The sequence below is a fragment of the Syngnathus scovelli genome, chromosome 14, assembly GCF_024217435.2.
Source record: "Syngnathus scovelli strain Florida chromosome 14, RoL_Ssco_1.2, whole genome shotgun sequence".
In the NCBI taxonomy this organism is placed as follows: domain Eukaryota; kingdom Metazoa; phylum Chordata; class Actinopteri; order Syngnathiformes; family Syngnathidae; genus Syngnathus; species Syngnathus scovelli.
The window spans coordinates 13,709,753-13,730,930 of NC_090860.1; the positions used below are offsets into that span (position 1 = coordinate 13,709,753).

The 21,178-nt window shown below is 42.1% G+C and overlaps 1 protein-coding gene across 3 annotated transcripts in view; it reads right to left on the bottom strand.

Annotated features, from left to right (window-relative positions):
* Nucleotides 1-21,178, bottom strand: part of runx3 (RUNX family transcription factor 3) — a 36,211-nt gene that overhangs the window by 14,013 nt on the left and 1,020 nt on the right. For all 3 annotated transcript variants that reach the window (XM_049739925.2, XM_049739924.2, XM_049739923.1), the window contains exons 3-5: nt 9,096-9,337; nt 8,522-8,678; nt 7,371-7,475 (exon numbers count right to left, since the gene is read on the bottom strand). In XM_049739925.2, the coding sequence (XP_049595882.1) occupies nt 7,371-7,475; nt 8,522-8,678; nt 9,096-9,337 (504 nt within the window). The remainder of the gene's footprint in view (nt 1-7,370; nt 7,476-8,521; nt 8,679-9,095; nt 9,338-21,178) is intronic.

Here is a 21,178-nt window from a genome sequence, read left to right on the forward strand (position 1 = left end):
AAAGTATACATCCCGCCGATCGCTGCACGAAAAAAAAAGGGGGAAAAATAATAATTGGGCCGTTTTTCGAAGGCCGCAAGAGGAATAGTGCGCCTCTTTAGTGATCATTCAAGCTGGCCGCAAGCATGCACACACACACTTGAATCTTGGAAGGTTATAGTCGGGTGAGAGGGCTATTTTGAGGAGAGCCGAGCCGAGGCTTCATTAGAATGACGCCAGGAGATCATTAACACTGGGGCCACAGATGCTGTTAACACCTCTAATCAAGCAGGAGGAAGCATTAAGCGCTCTTCCTCACCTTCTCAAATGTTTGCTTGTCCAAATGACATACTTCCCGGTTGAGCTAACTTGCATGGATGAAGTTCGAAGTTTCTTCTGAATCATCGCGTTATGAGATTTCATAAATGTTTGTAAGATGTTGTATATTTCCCTAGCCTGATCAGTCTGCACTTCGGTGTTTGGTGGTGTCAAACTCGAGGCACGAGGGCCCAGATACGGCCCGCCAAATTATTTTATGTGGCCCGTGAAATTGTGCATCAACTTCATGTGTCAAAACTAAAATTACAAATTGTCTTCACTTGTAAAAAAATAGAAAAAAAAATAGAAAAATTGCATTGCATATATTATCTAAGTCATAATGGGCCTCCGAAGAAAACTATGATTACAAAAATGACTTTGACGCCCCTGGAGATATGCTCTCCACCCATATCTCCCAGTTAACCTCCATGTTCAGGTTAATTCCGTGTCTTTGGCTTGTTGACCCCAGTTGTAGCAGCGCGTCTGGAGCGACCGCCAACGTTTGACATCTACTCTGCAAGGGCCGTCCGTCCGGGGTGCCGGAGATTCACTGCAGCCCCATTTCAGAGGGGTTTTTGTGGTGGGATGAATATTTTATGTGTCAGTGTGCACTTAGGAGAGAATGCCCTGTTTTTCTTGCAATGATATCATAACCACAAGATAGAGCTGGGAGACAGGGGCCAGTGCACACATGAGGCCTAAACAGCGGCGGGCGCTCAATATGTAGCCAAGCAGAAATGGACGCTGTCCATTTACTAGCCTCCTTTCTGAATCATCTAAAAGCATTATGGAAGTCTATGAAGAACAAATAAAATGCTTCATATAAAATGTCTGGTATTAATAGAGGAGGAATGGGTGTGCGTTTTATCTCGACTGCAAAACGACTTCCTTTCTCATTTCTGGGCTATGCTGCGTTTTGTGGTGGAGCTGTGAAAAGCTGTTTTTTCATGAGAGCGGGTTACCACACGGCGTATTAACAGCAAACCTGATTGAGTTGTGGCCAACTTTCCCTCCACAAAGCCTGTATCAGCCCCAACATGGAAACAATATTTGCTCAATGCGCCCGCTAGTCGCATGACAGCTGAATGAGCCAGTACTATGACCTACTTCCTTCCTTCCTTCATCCTCCTCTTTGGCGAATCAAGAAACGTGTTCCTATCCGTATTAAACACAAGCTCCTTTTTAGTTGCTGCTTTTACAGGGGCAAAGTGAAACCCTATCCAGACAGCAAAAGGGCAAAACGTGCTTTGGCCCAAAGCCAAGTTTGCACCCAGTATATCTGACGTGTAAATATTTGTATTTGCTATATAAATGGACTTGATAGGCTCTGGATAACAGGCTACAATTGAAGTGAATCACACATTGAAATGAAAACTATGTGTGACTCACTGTGAAGTCAGCGACGGCCATTTTGGAGACACTCAATGTGATTTGCACGAGAAGCCCGCGCCGTACGTCAAAAAGACTCAACGTGGAACGTGATCCATAGTTTGTTAAAGTGGAGCAACAGTTGAAGCGTGTGAGCAAACTTCCGTTTCAACAAGGTTTCAACATCTGTTGAGTAAAGTCATGCACACCTGTCTTTCTCTTCCTCCTGTTGCTACCCGGCCTGTCTTTCCGCCTCTTTTTCTTCAACTTCCCTTTTTATATTTTTTGTCTTTTTTTTTTTTTTTTTGACTTGCTCAGTGTGGATCACCGCAACTCGGCGCTCCCACGGCCACCAATCACACGTTTAGGTATCTCGACCGGGGCGAATCAAAGTTCTTGTTTTGAGGCTGACCCTGAAGGATGTGGTTTTTACCCTTGGTTGGCGATTGTGGCTGTCTCGTCTGGGCCTAAATGAGTCCCGTGCTCGCCGCACGCAGACGTTACACAAGCCTCATTTACATAAACGTTTTGAGAGAGAATAGCATGCATATTTATCATAATTAAAGGTGTGTGTGTGCAGGATGTGTGCAACAAGGCCAACTTTTATCTTTTCAAACATTCTGCTGCTCTGTTTTCAGCGCTCGGGTCCCTCAGGCAGATGCAGCATTGGTCTCGGGGGACGAGCGGCAGTGTGAAAAATCCCCCTCCCGTCAACGGAAGTTGCTACATGAGCGGAGAGTGCAGCCTTCCTTTTCTGATAAGATGATAACGCTCATTGCGTGTGTCTGCTAAATGTGTGTGCGTGTGCACCGGAGGCAGTGCCACACACAAGGGCAGGCCTACAGGGAGGCAAGTCGAGGCAAGTAAAGAGAAGCAAAGGGGTGCCAAATACGCTCGGATTCCCGAGCGACACAATAGGGCCCGTAGCATGCTTCGGAGCAATCAGCTTGCTTTTGTGCTGCGACTTTGTGTGCGTGTGTTTGTGACGCTGAAGACGTTTGGGTGGATATGATTTTTTTCTTTCTGCCTTTTTCAGTGACACATTCCATTAAAGCAACTCGTAATATTGCATCGCTTCAAATACGAACGGCTTGTCTGTGCATATACGTGTTAGGTGAAAAGGCGGGGCCTCGCCACGCTGTGGGAAAGGAAAAGAGCTACCGTTGCTGTCACATACGTACACGCAACGCCAATAGACGTGTCAAACGGCTTCTCACCCCGTAACGCATATGACTATCGAGTCAAAGTCAAGTGTGAAATATAAAATGGCTGCATTTTTTTCCACTGTGCAAACTCGCAAAGACAATGTGTCATTTTCACACTGACACTAGAGTTGGGCCTGTCCATGGCAAGGCTTCCCCTCTTTGTTTACAATCTTCTGAAGTCCTGGAAGGACAAAAAAGAGCTTGCTTCACCTATTATTTGCTCACTGTTTCTAACCAATAAAGCCTGAAGATATAAACACCCAAACCACATGGTTGTGGTACAAAAAGTCCTTTCCAGTAAGCAGCAGGTGCACGCACACACACACAGACACACACTCCACTTCACCCCCGCGCCCGATGCCTCGGCAAACGGTTTATTGTCATAATGCAGCCGAGGAGAAAATATTCCCTCACTCACGGGCCATTTATTTTTCTAAATGCAGATCGGAACTTTTATTGAATTATGCCTGAAAGCTTGTAATGGGTCCCTCCTGTGTGGGTCCGAGTAAATATGGAAGAGCGCCGACGCACAGAGCGAGCATTTTACTTCCCCCTCGTAGGTAAGTAAACAGGAAAGACGCTTGGCTGGTACATTTAGCGGCTCGAGAGGGAGACGGCAGGAGGGAGGCGAGCGGGCGGCGGCGTTGGCGGCGCGTCTCGGTCATTCTCTAACAAACGTCTTCCTTGGCGGCATGACTCGCATGATCTGAATGAATTCATGGTGTTGTTTGAGGCCTCTGTAAATAATTTGGTAATTCATAGTGTGTCTGGGTGTTCTATCTGGCGTCAGCAAATATAGGGTGGAAATTTTAGTCTGAGAGGAAAAAAAGAAGGCGCTTGAGCCTGAGGCTATTGTGGCTTTCGCAGACATCAGCTGGCTTAAAGAGCACATATTAGACACTCTTTGACGAGCTTTTTTCCCCTTTTTGGTAATAGAAACTTTGTCTCTGTGTTGCAACTTCCAAGTGCTGCTAATAGACAAATAAGTTTTCTCTGTTTTGGGAACTGCTTAGGTTAGGGGTGTCCAACTCATTTTTTTAGCATGGCCCACTTTGTAGTTACGGTTTCCCTCAGAGGCCGTTATGGCGGTAACACCAATAAATTAAAATTAGATGTACACAACAAACATTTTGAATAAAAAATTAAAAGTGTAACATTTGTTTGCAAATTTTACATTTCAGTGCAGATTTTAGCAAAGATCATGGAAGTTGACAACTGCTGGGTGAATAATAATATTAATAATAATAATTTGTTTCTCATCTTTGCACTACCTAGACATAGCGAATTTGTCTCCAGGTTGTACAGTACATCATCCATTCATAGCATTAGCAGTCAGGAAAGCACCCAGCACACGCCCTCTCTCTGGCCCTCCCCCCCTCCCTCCCCTGCCTTGCCTTGCCCTGGCACTGATACACCCGCAGGCCTGTCTTTCAAAGACACCCATCTCCATTTTCAAACATCAAAGTCGCCTTTGAGAGAGCAATTCGCACCCATGCCGAACCTTTCATGTGATTTGTGGAGCAGGGGCGTGGCCCACGGCGGAGGGCGCCGACTTAAAGCGATGCAAGCACCTGGCAGGTGCACACATACACACACACACCTAGACACACACACAGGGGCTACAACAACCATAGAGTCTTTTGTTGACTTTATGGAATATCATAGGAAAAAGAAGCAAATGTCATTGTGTGTCTATTTGCATACTTTGTACAGTATGTGTGCCAAATGCAAATAGCCACACACAGACACACATTCAGTGGTGTTTTGTTGCCTGTATTTATTTGACTGGGTGTGTGCAGCTACCTACAACTCCAGGAGTAGAAAGACGGACTTGGGGTGTGTTTGCACGAGTGTGTATACATAATTATTTCAGCGTCATTGCATGCTGTGCCTCGGATATTCTATTCAACAGCTTTATTTGGAAGTTTAGAGGAAGAAACCAAAATGAGTTTTTTCAAAATATTAAATGGAACTGTCACATATTAATTGTAATCATTTTTTTGTGTTTTGCCTCTCAAAACCCGAACACGACATTAACCTCCCATGTAATATTTAATCAAGTGTCTCATGAGCGTCGACATTTGTAGTTATTTTAAAAGGTGATATCAGTAGCTAAAAATACGGAGGGCCATTTCAAAATCAAACTCAATGACTTCATGAAGGTTCTGATTCATCTGACGAACGCTCCAGATACAGAAATACAAACAGCACCAGCGAACCTATAAGTGCATAGGCACGGCTGATCTCATGCATAAGTACGGCATTGAGAAGAGCACCCAAAAATATAGTTGGAGGATTCATTGGTGAGAGGAACCATGCAGGGAGGGGGCTTATGGTGCGAGGGAACTGATAGCAACAACAACCCAAATTTTTTTTTTTTTTTGGCAAAAGCAGTTCTGAGAAGTAAAAGAGGACGAGCTTTCAGTTGCGACAGTTATTCTTCCAGTGTGGCCTCAGCAGAAGTTTGATAATAATACGACAGATAGTTTGAGCGAGGGGGGGGAGTGACGCATGCCGGATGTGTGATGAGGAAATCGGCAGTGAGGGAGACAAAAATACTTGGCTGAACATTTAACTTGGGGCACATAAGGCACAGCGTGGTGAAAATTACTGTGCACTAGCTTTCTCCTTAAGAGTAGATATTTAATTGTGAAATGACATTGTAAGATTGCATTGACTTAAAGGCAGGAAAAGTTGGAGGGAAGCAGCACCGAAGTGCACAACTATCCCTGGGGGTCAGACTGCTATTATATTTATTTTAATGTGTTGGCAAAAGCGCCTCTCTGCCTTCCTTGCGTGTAAAAGTTGCACAGACAATGTTAAGCGGTGCCTTGCGGTTAGAAAGTAATCAGATTATTTTTGCGGCCCTAAAAAAAATTCTGAATGTTTGTGGTATGTACTGACATAATATGTATTCTTTTTTTTTTTAAATATAAAAAGAGGCCTCTTAATTGAATTTGCATTTTTCTTTTCTGCTTCTCAAATGTTCAGAAAATGGCATTTCAAAACCATTTCGGTTATTTTCCTCGTTTTGTTATCGTCAGACAGCTTTAATTTAACACTATTTTTTACGGTTGTAGTATACACTGATAAATATCATCTTTCCATTTGAATACAACTCTTGCATCTTACAAAAACATCTTTTACTATACTGCACTGAGCGAGCTAGCATGCATCAACTTTGGCAGGGACCTAAATCGGTCCTGCCCTATATTAAACACCGTCACCTTTTCGAAATGGGCCAGTGTAAAAGAAGCACGGCCACTCTGACGCCTCAGCTCGAGCTGCAACATTTTGACAGACAGACAGGAGACGTGTGCACGGTTATTTCAAGCCGAGAAGCTTGCAGATGCACGCACACACAATTAGATTGAAAATATCCAAATGCATATACTCGGTTTATTATTATCTGTTCTCTCGCCGCTGCAAATAGCGTGCAAACTTGCAGGGGGGGGGGCATGTCGTTGAGTGCCCCCCTACCCCCATGTGGCACTTGATACCTCTCTTGCCGTGCTCTGTTTTGACTGAACTAAATCCCCCTGCTGTCCCAAATATCACAGACATGAGCACAAGCCTCAGCTATCTACCCGTTTAGAAACCCCGCACGCTAGAACCATTAAAAACTGGATCTCTCTGTTGGAATGGTTATGAAATCCAAGCCATCCTATCTATCCCACCTTGAGCTCATGAAAAATGGCACGCATTGCATGTGCGCAGAGCTGCAGACAACCGGGACGGGGGCCTGACTCATGGAGATTGCCGGGGCGGACAGATGGACAGTTGCTGGGAGTCAAGCTGCGTGTTAAATAAGCAATTTACTTACAGTGTGGGACTGGTCGAGTATGGTCTGACTAGACTGGTAAAGAAAAAGTCACTTTTCCACCAAGCGGTAGGTAGAATTGAGCGCAACATGCCGCAGACCGTAAAAGTCAATTATGGTGTGTGTTTATAGGATGACAATAGCAGAGTCAGCAAAGAAATTTGCATTTGGAGGTTATGTAAGTCTTTAGTGAAGCCAACAAATATGAGGAATCTAAGAAGGAGAGGACGTTATTGATTTGTCTCATGAAGGGCTATGCAAAAACTACCCGAGTGATTTGCATGTTGGATTATTGAGCAAATCTGTGCAATCCCTTTTGAGTAAGAATGGAGCAACTTCACCCTCCCCTCAATACAAAAAGTCAGATAAGAAGAACTTCATGAACGAGAATGAGGTCAAAATTGTGCGGGAAAAACAATTACTGAATGAAATAAGAAAAATACAAAAAAATGCATTTCTTGATGCTCACATAGTCAGATCAAATCTAAAATGTGTAACTCCATTTTTTTTTCTATTAACAAGTGCTATAGTTTAGTTTTAGTCTGTGCCTGCCTCTTATTTGGCTGATGACCAATCAATAGACTGAATTGTATGTCGCTCTCCCTATTGGTGACAATACCACAGCAATGAGTGTGTGTTTGCATGTGTGTGTGTGTGTGTGTGTGTGTGCTTGTACTCACTGCGTGGTTCACGTGGCCCATCCACAGTGACCTTGATGGCGCGGTGATAAGTGGCCACTTGAGGCGGTCCGGTGAAAACAGTGATGGTTAGAGTGAAGCTTTTCCCTGCAAAACACCAAGGCATAGCATTTACACGTCTGACTTTTCTGTCATTTATTAAAACCCGTTGTTTTGAAACACTTTATTGTTTCATGCAACCACGAAGCGTCGGCAGCTTTGGTGTCGCTGAGGCCTTTGGCATTGAAAAATAATAAATGGGGGGGAACTTGGGACCACCTCAGTTGAGGGCCTGACAGTGGTTATATGATTTGGATTATTGAGGGAATGTACTCCAGATTGCCTGAAAAGGCTCACAGTGATGGTTTATTGTTCAACAATGCGGGATCTTACTCCCATCTGCATCCAAGTCTGCGGAGGGGTGAAGTGGGGGGTCTCGTCCCATGCAGACATGAGAGAGACATCTCGTGTTAAAAAGAGACTGTGTGGGAGGAAGGGGGAAAACCATGGTGTTAATTTACTGCCTAAATCATATGTGTGGGCTACCTTATAATTTCAAAACAATAGGCTGCTTCCATTGTTGTGAACTTCAGAATCAAATACACAATAAAAGGCCTTCTAAAAAGATTCAGAAAATATATATAATAGAGCTGGGAGAGTTTTCAGGGAATGCAAACATTAAATCTATTTTATTCTTGGATATATTATTATAGAAAAATGCCTGTCTAACTCACTAAATATAAATTAGATTTAGTCACTGCCCTGGACTGTGCTATTTATTTATTTATTTATTTATTTATTTATTTATTTATTTATTTATTTATTTATTTATTTATTTCAGGAACAATGCAGTGCAAGATCACGGATTAACAAAGGAGGCCTGCGAAAATTAACTTAAAAGATGACTTGCACCAAATGGATTTGGTGGAATTGGTCACCCCATGTATTCAGAAACTCATGCAGCATACACCGACTGCGGGGACGCGCTGCACCCTAAACAAATTATTCCATTTTTGGAATTTTTAATCTTAAAAAAAAAGCAACACGCATCATCAAGGAAAAATAGCTTACTTATTAAAGTAGCCTTTTTTTCCAGTTTTCTAGTTATATTTGATATTTTTGGTCAATAAAATTCTTTGCATTTGTGTGCTCACCTCGTCCGCTCCTCCCAACGAAGCGCAGGTCGTTGAAGCGGGCCACTTGGTTCTTCATCACGGCGGAGGCGTTCCTCAGCTCGGCCGAGTAGTTCTCGTCGTTCCCGGCCATGACCGTGACCAGAGTGCCGTCAGGGACATCGCCAAGGGCCACAACCTGGATGCGCAAAGAGAAAAAAAGCGGGTACATGCGCCGTCACCGCCTGCAGCCTCAAATCATGCATACAAAAACCGCATCCTTTTGCAAATAATTTCCCCATTAATATGTATAAACATGGGAAATTATCCAAAAAGATCTGTTATAATTCACTTAAATATGTGCGTGTCATGTTTCAATGATGCTGTTTTATTATTATAAATGCAAACGTATGGCATTTTTGTTTCTTTCTTAGGCGACATTTCTATACAAAAGGTCATCACGTTTTTCTATTCATTATCCCAATACTGCTTTTTAATATTCAAACAAAAAAAAAATATTTAACAGAAGCAGCTGGGTTATTTCACTAATACATGTTAAAAAATGTGCATATTTTGTCACACTTGAATTTGTTCAATTGCAAAATCATGATCTTGCCTTAAAAGCCACGGGCAGAGTCTTGTTGCACCTCCAGTGAGACGGCAGGACTGAGCACAGAAAGTTGGGACTGTCGGTGCGGACCAGCTCGCCGGCGTGGTCCGCCAGGACGTCCACCACATTCCTGGTGTCGGTTCTCGGCCTGAGCGGGCCAGGGGTGGCCATGGCCCCGTTACCGTCTGCGAGTTTACTACAGGTGAAGGACACGGAAGGCGGCGTGAACCGTCTGGTGGTGGGCGGCTCTACGGGAATATGCATCACAACAACAGCTCGGGTCAGTGTCAAGCTGCCGGGGGGGTCGGTGCACAACTTTGCGCAGCTCTTCAAAGTCTGATGCTGCTCTTGTCTTCTTTCTTGACTGCTGCGGATGGAGGCGACGGCGCAACCGACGCAGAGGAGAGCGCTCAACCACAGATTTGAAAAAGGGATGATTGAGAGCTAGATCAGATGGTGGTGAATCATTGAGAAAGTCCTATGACACTCGTGAAATGCGTAAATACCAGTTAATGAACAGTTTTTGACGAGAAAATCCAGACTTGGTTGAAAAAAAAGAAAGAGTCCAGCTGACAAAGTTTTTCGTGTAAATGCGAGCAAAAGATCTCAAATAAAAGTTGAGAAAAGTCACTTGAGATCTCGCAATGCTCCAATAAAACAGCTACAGCCAAAGTGAAACTGTAGAATAAGTGTCCTCCCGCGCGTAAAAACGTGCGTAAAACTTTATCCGGGTCCTCGTCCACCCAAAAACGCAAAAACACCCCAATCAAGGGGCTGCCGCGTGCCCGCAAAGATGTTTCACTCCAAGTTATCCACCGGGGAGAAGATTAAGGACGTGCGAAAACGATCGCGAGGCTGAATGGAGAGCTCAAGAGTGCTGCGGATTATTTTACCCGAATCATTTTAGTCTTTGAGTGGTCGGGAGTGTGGAGATGGTTTCCACCAATGAATCTTCTGGGTTGGGCTTTCAGCAGACCAATCAGTCTCCGCCGCTGCTACTTCTTCAAGCCGCCTCAAACTCAATTATTAAGCCATCTCTTTCTTTTCTGTCTCTACGTTTTAAAAGAAGGATACACGCGAAATATACAGTGCGCCTTTTTTTTTTTTTTTTTTATAAAATGAAAAGCATTAGGTTTAAAATTCACTTAGGCTGCTTCCATGAATTATTTGCGACTTATGTTTAACACACACAAAATGATTTTACATAAGACATTTCTGACAGTCTGACAAATATTACATTTTTAACACGTGTAAAAGCAAAACATCTACTTTGATATATTTCTGAACTGTCAATGTGTCATAAAAAAAGAAAGAAAATGTCTCTTTCTTTCCCCATTGAAAACAGCAATGCTTCTTGTCTGCACTTTTTAATGTAAATATTTTTAAAATAATAATAAAACAAACGGAAATGATTTAATCTGAAGCATTAAATTGGGCAAACATGTTTAATGGCTCAGAGTAGCTTCATTAGAGATCCCAACCGGCAAACCAGCGTGTGGTTCTGCTTGCACACACTAGTTGGCGCATTTGCCTTTAATTTCAAACGGCGTTTGCGTGGAGAGGACACTTTTCATCTCTTCTCTAAAATAGATCAGACCATACCCTAATACCCACTAATCAAAATAAATTGAACTATAACATTTGTCGATTCATTTAGAAAAATCTAAATATTATACATGTATATGTAATCTATTAAAATAAAGCCCCGCCACTTCCAGAATTAAATCATCTTGAATTTTCTACATATTCGTTCGATCACAGCATAAGTATGTTCAATTTTACATTGAGATTATTTTGTGCACGCCTAACGATATGGAAGCAGGCGTGCAATGAGCGATAGCTGCGTTATTTATAAGAATCGTTTATTTGATAATTTAGCAACGGAATCTGGGAATTAACAAATATAATGCGTGATAGAATGCTTTGCGACTGGAATAAAAACTGTGCTAAAAGCAATTAAGCACACATTGCTTCCGATGAAGCATATGCAATCACTTCAATTAAGAGAATACAAATTAAACCGTTTTAATTCATTTAAAATTTTGAACCATGAGTTTATTTTTTTAATCTCGTTGATGACGTTAGTGCTATTATTTTATATGTGCATTAGACATGAACTTGTTTGCAGAAACTATGGATAATGCTTGTTTAAATGTTTTAATTTACAATTTTGATTCCCTTCAATTAAAAGCAAACAAAATATGTCCTCGCAAGAGCTTATATTGTATCACTTTAAATTTATCTCCAGGCGTGTGACTCCATTTTTTTCTACAAACACCTTTTTTGAGGAGTGTTTTGAAGTGAAGAACTATTACTTCATCCAGGCCATGGGGGGTAAAGTAAAAATGTCCAGCTCTTCCCACTCACAACATCACCCCTGTTATTTAATATATTTATCATATTAATCTTAACCCCCAAATTCAATTGACGCATTACTGTATATTTTTGTTGCCCACCACACACACACGCACAAAAAGCTGAAAGTTGATTCAGTGCCTTGCACCTCGACATCTTGCAAAGTAGCGGCTCACCAACAATGGCTGCTATTGTTTGCTTCTCAGCAGGACTCAAACCATCTTTGCGAAGTTCTTACAGATGAGCCAAGATATGACCACACAGTCTCTATTTAAAGTAAAACTTCAATAGATAATACTTATGATATATTTTTGTCATTGAGGTGGTTCATTATTGAAATTGAGACCACACATGCACAGCATCGATGCCTTAATGTGCCTTGTCACATTTGGACCTCTGCATTTCACCGTTCACTTTCTACAGTTTCAGCCGCATGAACGGAGCTCGCCGCCGATCCTGAACGCTTTTTAATGATTTAGGTGGGTCAGGCTTGAAATCAAGACAGAACTGCTGGAGGACATGCAAAACCTCAAACTCACCTCAGATAGGCCCCCACCATGCTCATGCGTATTTGTCCAGCTTCAACATGCACCGTTTTTTATCGTCTTAAAAAATAATAGTTAATAATTTTGTTTACACTCCTGTGACAAGAACGGTAAACAAATCAGTGCCACAAAGCGCCCACATCACCAAAGTTATGCCGATTATTTTTTAGAGCATATTTTTAAGTAAGGTTAGCTTCTTTTTACACTTGTATATCCGACCAAAATATTGAATGTTCCTTTTATAACATTTATTGAACAGTTAGTCAAGCTTTTAAGTTTGATGCTGCACTTTGTCTAAGTCCAGAAAAGATGAGTGAAACTTTTTTTTGCAGTTTGTAATGCAAAGATGAACACGGTTTGACTAGGCGACTGGAATGATTTGGGTTCATGCATCTATCTGCCACCCACTCTGCCTCAGAACCACTTAAAAGTCACTTTGAAGATGGGCGAAACCTCAGCTATGTGAATCCTCTCCCAGTTTCATATTCATTTTTTTTTCTTACTTGATAGAATCTATTAACCTAGGTCAACTTTTGGGCTATTTTCAGAGCCGCGAGACATAAGCCTTTTGGATGGCTAGCTATTCATTTGCAAAGGGGGCTGTGGAGCCAATTAGACCTAGTTTGAGGTTGGGCGATGACCTAAGACAAAGATTCTATCTTTAGAGAATCTGCGGCCATCACACATTTCTGTACATTCACAAATTACAGGGCAGGCTTTGGCCCTCAACCCACCGAATACATTCCTTCCCAAAAGTGTCTACTCAAATTTCTTCTCGAGGTTTGTGCTGGGTGGAAATACGAGCGCTGTGAATGGACAACTATGAAATGGAGTTTTATTCCTCCGGATTAAATTAGGACCACTTCTGGGCTTTGGGTATTTTTTTGTATGAATGATGAATTCTGCGGTGGCTCTGGAACGTTCAACTTGTTTACCCATTCCACCTCGTTGTGTGCATTTTTTTTTTCTGCTCCATATCGTGGAGAAGAGCGTCTGTGATTAGATGATGGAATTCACCAAAGCCATTTCCACTTTATACATTTTGGACAAGGACGATTTGGGATGAGGCAAAACACCGGAGTAGACAGCGAGCCCATCGGCCTCATGCATCTTTAATACTCTGCTTACGTTCTATAAAAGGTGCAGAGTGGAGCCAAGGGCTTATTAAAGCCTCCTGAATCAATTGAGCAAAATAATGGCTGTTGGGGGACGACTCCACCTATGTTTATATTTCAGTCGTCGATGTAAATTGATTTTTAAGGGCTTCATTTTGAAATGTGCCAAAATATCAAACATGTTATGGCGTGAATGCTTGACTCTGTCATTTGACAATATTACAGCATGCGATCAATTCTCTGAATGGAACCCACACACTGACACACTAAAAACGAAAGCAAAATATATTGGTATTATTAAATATGTAACACAAACAAACCACTCACTAGAACTAATATATTGTACTTGCGGCAGACAGTGATCAAGGGAACCCTGACATGATGCTGCCTCATTTCTAAATGGCCATTTAGCGATGACATCATTGCTGTCTTTTGTCAAATGTGAATTTGTTAGCAATTTTCCCAAATCCTATTTCTCAAAGAAAAGCATTTAACAAGAAAGGAAATATTTACAATAATGTTGACGACCTGCAGGTGTAGCGTGGTGTTGTTTTAGGTACAATTAAGCCTCCGAATAAAAAGCCATGATCTGCATATTGGGTAGCCCTCATTAGCCCAAGCCCGCCTGCCCCTTCTCAACACACACACACAGGCTATAAAGCCCGTTGTCACGGTGACTCCACCCTCACATCATCCATCGGGTACTCCACTCACCCAATGATGACAGTTAGCAGTGTGTGATGTGGTTCCTGTGCCTGTTTATTCTTTGGAAAGCCACTAAAAGTAGCAGCAGCTCACCAAAAGAACCCCCATGCTATTATAGGAGTACTTTGGGCAGACTTTTCATCTGGTGGGTTTTGTAAATAAGGCCCCACCTTAGTGTGGCCGCTGCTTTTCCATCTATATTGTTTCAAGCTATTTGCTATCACTACTGCTTTTGTAACCTGGAACTAAACATTTATTTGAGTTAAGAAATGTTTTGAAATAAAAATAAGCCCATTTATCTTGTGAAGGACTTTTTTTTTTTTTTCTTCACGGGATCTTTATTTACACTCTGAGAGTCCATCTAACTTTTACGTTCACCATTCCCACATTTTTTTTTCTGCTGCGGTTTTTCATGAACGCTATAATCATTTCTCATCTTTCTTTGTCTCTTTGTCTGTCTGTGAATTTGTGTGTGACAAAACACACACACGCGCACGCACACAAAGTGTTTCTCCTTTGCTGGCGAGAGCTTCTGATGCAAGGACGGCAATCTGTAATCTGTAGTAATTGCATGTTGCAGAAAAACATTTTTCCGCTGTGGTAATCGCTGCAATATGTGCAGTTGCGTTGCCAAAGTGACAGCACCCCCCCACCCCCCTACACATAAACACACTCACGCCACACAGGATCCTGACTCACTCTGACTCTGCCGAATGTGTCCAATGAAAATTTTGGAGTCCATTTCTCAGGATGGCCACAAGCCAGAGACACTAACAGAGACAAGTCACTGTTTTATTGTGACAAACCGGGGGATTGGTGGGTGTACTCAACCAGACACACACACACACACACACACCTGCGGTACTGCCATGTTGCATTTACCTACAGTAAAAAAAATACAGCTCCTGCCAATGACAGTTTAACTCGTGCCAGCTCCCACACAAAGATCAGGGGACGGATGTTTAAACGGGATTTCACACTTGCCTAATCGTTTTAAACTTTATATGCCACTGGCCATTCTACAATCAGAAGGTGCTGAGCTTCTGACCAGGGGGAGCAAACATTTTGTACATTTGAACACAATTTCATATCTACATTAATGAAAGAATAGCAAGTTGCTTTTCTGGAACTTTTTTTGAGCTGTCAAAAAAGTCAAGAGCTATGACACAAGCAAACAAGTGGTCATTTTAACGTGCCACGTCTTACGCAAGTATCACTCTTTTTTCACGTTTTTTTTTCCTTGGAGGAGTGAGTCATATTTGTCAAAGTTCCTCATGATTAGTGGAAGTTGAAGCCACATGAAATGGAACACATGCAGCGAGAGTGTCAAGCTAAACAATTACACGTATTCATCAAGCCATCGACACGTGTCAACGTGTTTTTAGATTTTAGGGCATGGCTGACCCCAATTGACGCTTGGGTTCAGTGGTGGCGCTGGGACTATAATACTGCTTGACCACAAAACATGAAGGTACCTCAGAAGGTATGATCGCAAAGTTTTGGGACCATTACATCACTATGTAAGTAAATTTGAGGTCGTAACCCCTCAAGCTAGCAAAGCTTGTACGAGTCACGCTGAAAGACAAATTAAACAACTGTTCCCACAAATCACCAAAAATGTCATCGTTCATCAATTCCAAAGATCCTCTCGGCAATTTGTCCATAAAGTACGGAACTAAACTGTAACCTTTATCAACGCACATGCACCTAGCCTACTGATCAGTAATGCTCGGAGACATTTATAGACACACCGTCATAGACACCAAGATTGCAACCAGACTGCGTGTGCAAAGCTTTTCCTCTCTGGGCTGCTGTAGGCATCCAACCTCCAAGCAGTTGAACTTTCCTGTCTCTAATGGAGTCTTTCTGTCAGATCAAACAGCTTTCACTGACGAGGAGAGGAGACAGATCGCAGTGCTGGAAGCCATTCAGTCTGACAACCCAAACACATTTGACTGGCAACGCAGCCTGCCTCCACTCTCTCCTATAACGCTGGAGATTCCACACAAATGTAGTTATGCCACGAGAAAGGGGAAGAGGGAGGGGGGAGGGGGGGCACAAAGACAAGGCTGTCATAGCTCAGTCTTTCCTCGAATGAAATCGCATGTGAGCCAAATATTAGGAAGCGTGCTCGGCTTCCTGCAACCACCAAGGCATTAAAAGTGAGTCTGCAAACCACATTTGGAGCAGCAAGACAATGCCCCTTTGTGCTTGGCTCGCTTCTTTTTGCTGGAGGAAAAGCTTGAAAAGTAAAGATAAGAGAGAGTGAGAAGATGCACGGAGAAGTGAAAGAAAGATGGATGATGCTGCATGAATGAAAAGAGATTTGGTCAATGGAGAGAATGTCAGTAGAGGCTGCATTTGTAGATATTTGATTGCTCCACTTTGAGAGTAAGCATCATGTTTTGGAGACTGGCATGAAGCGATGTGAAGGTCCACCTGAGCCGTATCAAATGCTCCATTGATTGATCTGGGTGCTACAAAAACTGTAAATAAAAAGCTCAGTTCTGAGTAACACAATCAAATAGGTAATTATAAAATACAAATAATTAATCGTGGTTGTGTGCCAGTATTGAGTCAATCCGGTTTAGCCGTGATGGTACCAAAACCCAAACCACGTTTCCGTAGTGCAGTTCGTAAGCCTCAACCACAATCCCGATTAATCGAATATCTCGTTGACAATATGCGGCTGTTATAATATTTTGGAAAGGCACAATTGTGTACTGTTACGAGCGTATTTCCAGCATTTTACCGTCATCAGTGTTTATCCCTTTCAACTTTTTACATGACTCTTACAAGGTCATTCCAGGTTCTGTCACACTCATTGAAGTCCAAAAAGACTTCAAAGGGCGCCCCGAATGTTGAATTTGCATTAATTTCCCTCTTCAGAGGACTTCTGCTTCCCGAGCGCCATGTGACTCACCGCAGAATCCGTCCAGCTTCCAGCAGCAAACTCGGCGCTGGTTTCCTGACAAACGTCCGTGCCACTTTTCGCTACAGACCCAAGACAACTCTTGGAAAGTACTTGGCAGGCCTTCTGGGCTTTTAATTGTAAGGAAACAAAGGCGTGGCGTGGCGTGGCGTGGCGTCTCTCAGCCTGCATGTCAAGGAGCTCCAGAGCAGACTTAAACACACGATACTGTCATGCCTCGCAAAAGGAATATTTGGCAGCAAATAATGATTGGCAGTTATTCCAATTGACTCCTATATGAAATCTAATAAGGAAAATGAACCATCTCCACATGTCGAAGAGTTTTTTTTTTCTTTTCTGCCAGGAGAACAAAGAACGACAGCCCAGCATGCACCAGTTAAACTTACAAGTCTGGGCTCCGTTCCCAGGCCTGCACCCACCCAATGGAAGACCTCCTTATAAAACTGCAATAGCCATAGACCCGACCGACTCCATTGGATTCCAGGAAACCACCCATGTGTCCGAAGTGACTAAATGTTTCCTCTCATCATCTCTGGTGCTAATCAGCCGTGGCGTTCCCGGTGTACCGTTAGCACCCAGGCCACATGGAGCTCCAATATGGTGAGGGCAGGACTTTCCCTCTTTGACTCAGAGCCTGAGGCATCCACATGAGGCTGGCCTAATCCTCTGATTGCAGTGTTTAGGCCCCGCTCTCTGCTGTTCCACGTCAAGGCGGCCACAGCTAACGACAAGCTAATGACACGACGATGACAAGGCGCGTTTGTAAATCCAATCAGTAGCATGGAGTCTGGTGATTAGGTTGATCAAACTCTGTCTGAGCTGACTGGCCTGCTCTTATGTCATCACGCTGATTAAAGAGTCCGTCAGTCTCCCTCACGCAAAACGTCTTTCTGCCAGGTTGGCAGTGTCCACTCATCGCTGTCATGTTCCTATGAGTTAAATATATTCATATTTCATATCTAAACATTTGTAAGATCAAGAGGGAAGTCCTTGAAACACTTCTGATGTTTTGTTTGCACAGCGCCGACGGAATGACACATGAGCAGACCATATGTTTGTCCCGACTAGCCATTACGCTTTGGTCAGACAGGGCAAGAACGTCACAGTCATCATGCTGACATGTGTTTCCCTGGCTCAGCATGAGGAAAGGAAACCAGGCGCTGAATTTTTGTTGTTTGTGAGGATCTATAGCATAAAGGTGCTTGTGACTGCTGTGACCAAGAGATGAGCACATGCATGACCTCACACCGCTAGACAGACAATGGAGTAGACAAGGAAGGGGACACTTGTGACAGGGAATCCCTTCCATCGTGTCTGAGAAAAAACAAGCTGGCTCCAGTTTACTTTGGGGCAAATTATGCAACTGCTGAGTTTGAAATAAAATAATATAATATATGATAATAATAGGTAATCATATAATATGTAGATCATAAATTAGAATATGTAAAGAACTAAACTGCAGCAGAAATCAGTGAGCTGAGTCAATATGGCTAATAATAAATTAAAATACTACTACTTCTCATTTCTCTTCAACATCCATTTTGTAATACATGTCAAATGTAGGCACTATAAATTTTGTAAGCAGAATATATTCCAGTTAGTACAACCCCACAGTGACACATTCCAAAACAATGTCCTGCTGCAACTCCCTCAGCCAACATCGTGCCGAAAGCACTTTATTAAGCAATGGACTCCCTTGAAAGGTACTGTACAAATCTGTTTTTATTGTTATTATTATTGTAAAGAATAAAAACACATAATAGCGATGAAATGAACTTAATTGCTAATAAATAAATATATTTTGTAACACAAACAATGCATATATTTTTTTTACTCTTGCTAACTTATCGCAAATCCTACTACTAACAATAATAACAGGAATGCATGCCGAGTCATAAAAATATGACTCAACTTTACATAAGCAGCACATTCTTCTCAGACAGAGACAAATGAAATCTTATCAGATTGGCATGGAGACATTTTGCAGACCACCAGAAAATTGTATTTACTACTACACTTAGCACGACTCGAACCTTGACCCACTGGAGGCTCGACGTGGTGGTTTGAGCCAAAAGTGTAGAAGGGCGGAGACGGCTTTAACATTAGTCAACCACATAATCAGAGCGCCCCTCTGTACTCGCTACATGAGGCCATCTTACTAGCTCACCCTAAAAGTGTTCCCCATAAAGTTGTGTTGACAGACAGTGAAAACGGCGAGACAGACCAAAAAGTAAATAAGTACCTCCAAAACGTTTACAGACATAATCAAGTCCAGAATGTTTCTTCTATCCAATATGCCTTCAGAGTTTTTATAAATAGATATTATACCCGGCTAAATTGGAGACAGAATTTGACTTCTCTGTAGCTGACATGAGTTTTCTATTATTTGCTTTCACTTTCAAATATTGAAACTGTTAATATCTAGTTACAGCTTGCTCAGCTTGGCATCTCGCGGGCGGGGGGCCTCACACTCAGCAAGACTTTTAAGAGGCTCCAATCAAGCCCATTTATTTATGTCAAAGAAATCATCTCAATCAAATTGTTATTACGTTTTTTGTCATTTGCCAGCTCTATCATGTTGAAAATGTCGTGCTTTTTTTTTTTTTGCTAGTACAGTTTCAAAGTGCCAGAGTTTTATTTGCAATGTATCCACTGGCAGTGATTGACATGCATTTCAACTAATCTTTTATTCCACTCTGTCTACTCAGGTTTAAACTAAAAAGAAAAAAACAGAATACGCATTTCTCACTCTTAAGTACTCACTTCCATTCACGCAGCGCAATAAGACTAACGGATAAAAGCAGTCCCACTCTAGTAAACCTAGGCCTTTTTTTTTTCCTCCTACAAAGGGAGCTGGCTCTCAGGAGTGTAACACTAAACAGTGAACTCCCGCATAAACAAAATGTGAAATAAATCTTGCAAAATGACGGTGAAGGGGAAATCCCAAGAAAAACTTGATCAGGTTTTTCTATTAACTGAAAATACTTCCAAATCAACCACATTTGCATTACAAATTACAAATAAAAAAAAGATATCTTGCTCAATTGATTACTTTATTGAATGCAATGGAATATATATATATTTTAAAATATATATTAGAAGGAAGTCCTACTGACTCTGTATATTGTATACAAATATATCCAAGCAACGGTGCCCTCTATTTTGGGGCCCTTCGTGATCTGATGATCTTTTTTTCCTAGCTATAAACACTTTTTGGGAATCAACCTTGGATTTCTGCTCTACTCTTACCTGATGGAGTTGTGTGTGTGCAAAATTGAGCTTTGTTATCAAATGGTGTGTAAGCTGCACCCTAACAGGTGTAGCCTCATTGTGGTTATGATCAGCGAGCTGCAGCAGCGGCAGCATCGGAAGACCCAATGAGATTGCTCAAATCTCTCCATCTTCTCATAACATACCGACAGTTGGTCATTGTGTCTTACGGCACATCAGGAGTTAAATGCCACAGCTGCAATGTCTGGCTTGTGAGCGCCTCGATGCGCATGTGTCATATGTTTGAAGTGTGCCGGTTAATGCACGAGTTTTAGCAAAGGCCTGAGGTTTCTGAGGTGAGGTGTCCTTTGGCTTCTCACGCAAAGCGCATCTGATGTTGCCCATCATGTTTGCTCTGTGTGCAATAGTTGGCCACCATTTTTTTTTAAATCGGCTTCTCGTGTCATTGTGTAAATCCGAGAAATGTTCCATACATCTCCTGATGCCTTATCGGATGATGACGGCTTTATTTCCATAAACTTCATGTTGCACCTTATTAAAGTCAAAGTTTCCTCTTAATTTCAGTTCGATTTAAGTTTGAAAAAGAACGTTTTGGCCAAATTGCACTGCAAACCACCAGAGTATTCCCGTTACATGAGGGTTCCCTCATTTGAAATCGTTTCAGATTGAGCTGGATGATTTAATCACTCTTGGCCTTTGTTCTCACACGGTTCACTTTCAGACTACTGACATTGTGAATTGGAAAAGGATATTGTATTTTCACTAATGATTTTAAATGGTAATTCAAGTTTTGCATTCGCTGTCTCATATCCCGTTTGGGCCGTCTGTAAATCAAAAAGTGGCGCCACCAGAGCACATTTTTTTGGGGATAGATTGTTGGGTTAAAAACAATAAGAGTCACTCAGACAAGTGATTTTAAAATACAAAGATTGAAAAAAAGGCGGGAACTTGTCATGAGGAATTTACATAAGTTTTTGTAGAAGCTTAAGTGAACATTGGAACATCATCCATTGTGGCTGTGGTTCCACTGAGACAACCAAGATGGGTCTCATATGAGTCACAGATGTATCGTTTTATAATTTACAGATCTTGTGAAGCTCTACAGGTTTTAAAATACTCCCTGGTAACATTTGGAGCTCTTGTGGCTGTCTGTAATTAACACTGCAGCAAGGCGTTAATTGGGACGCTGATTTTGATTTCTTCTAT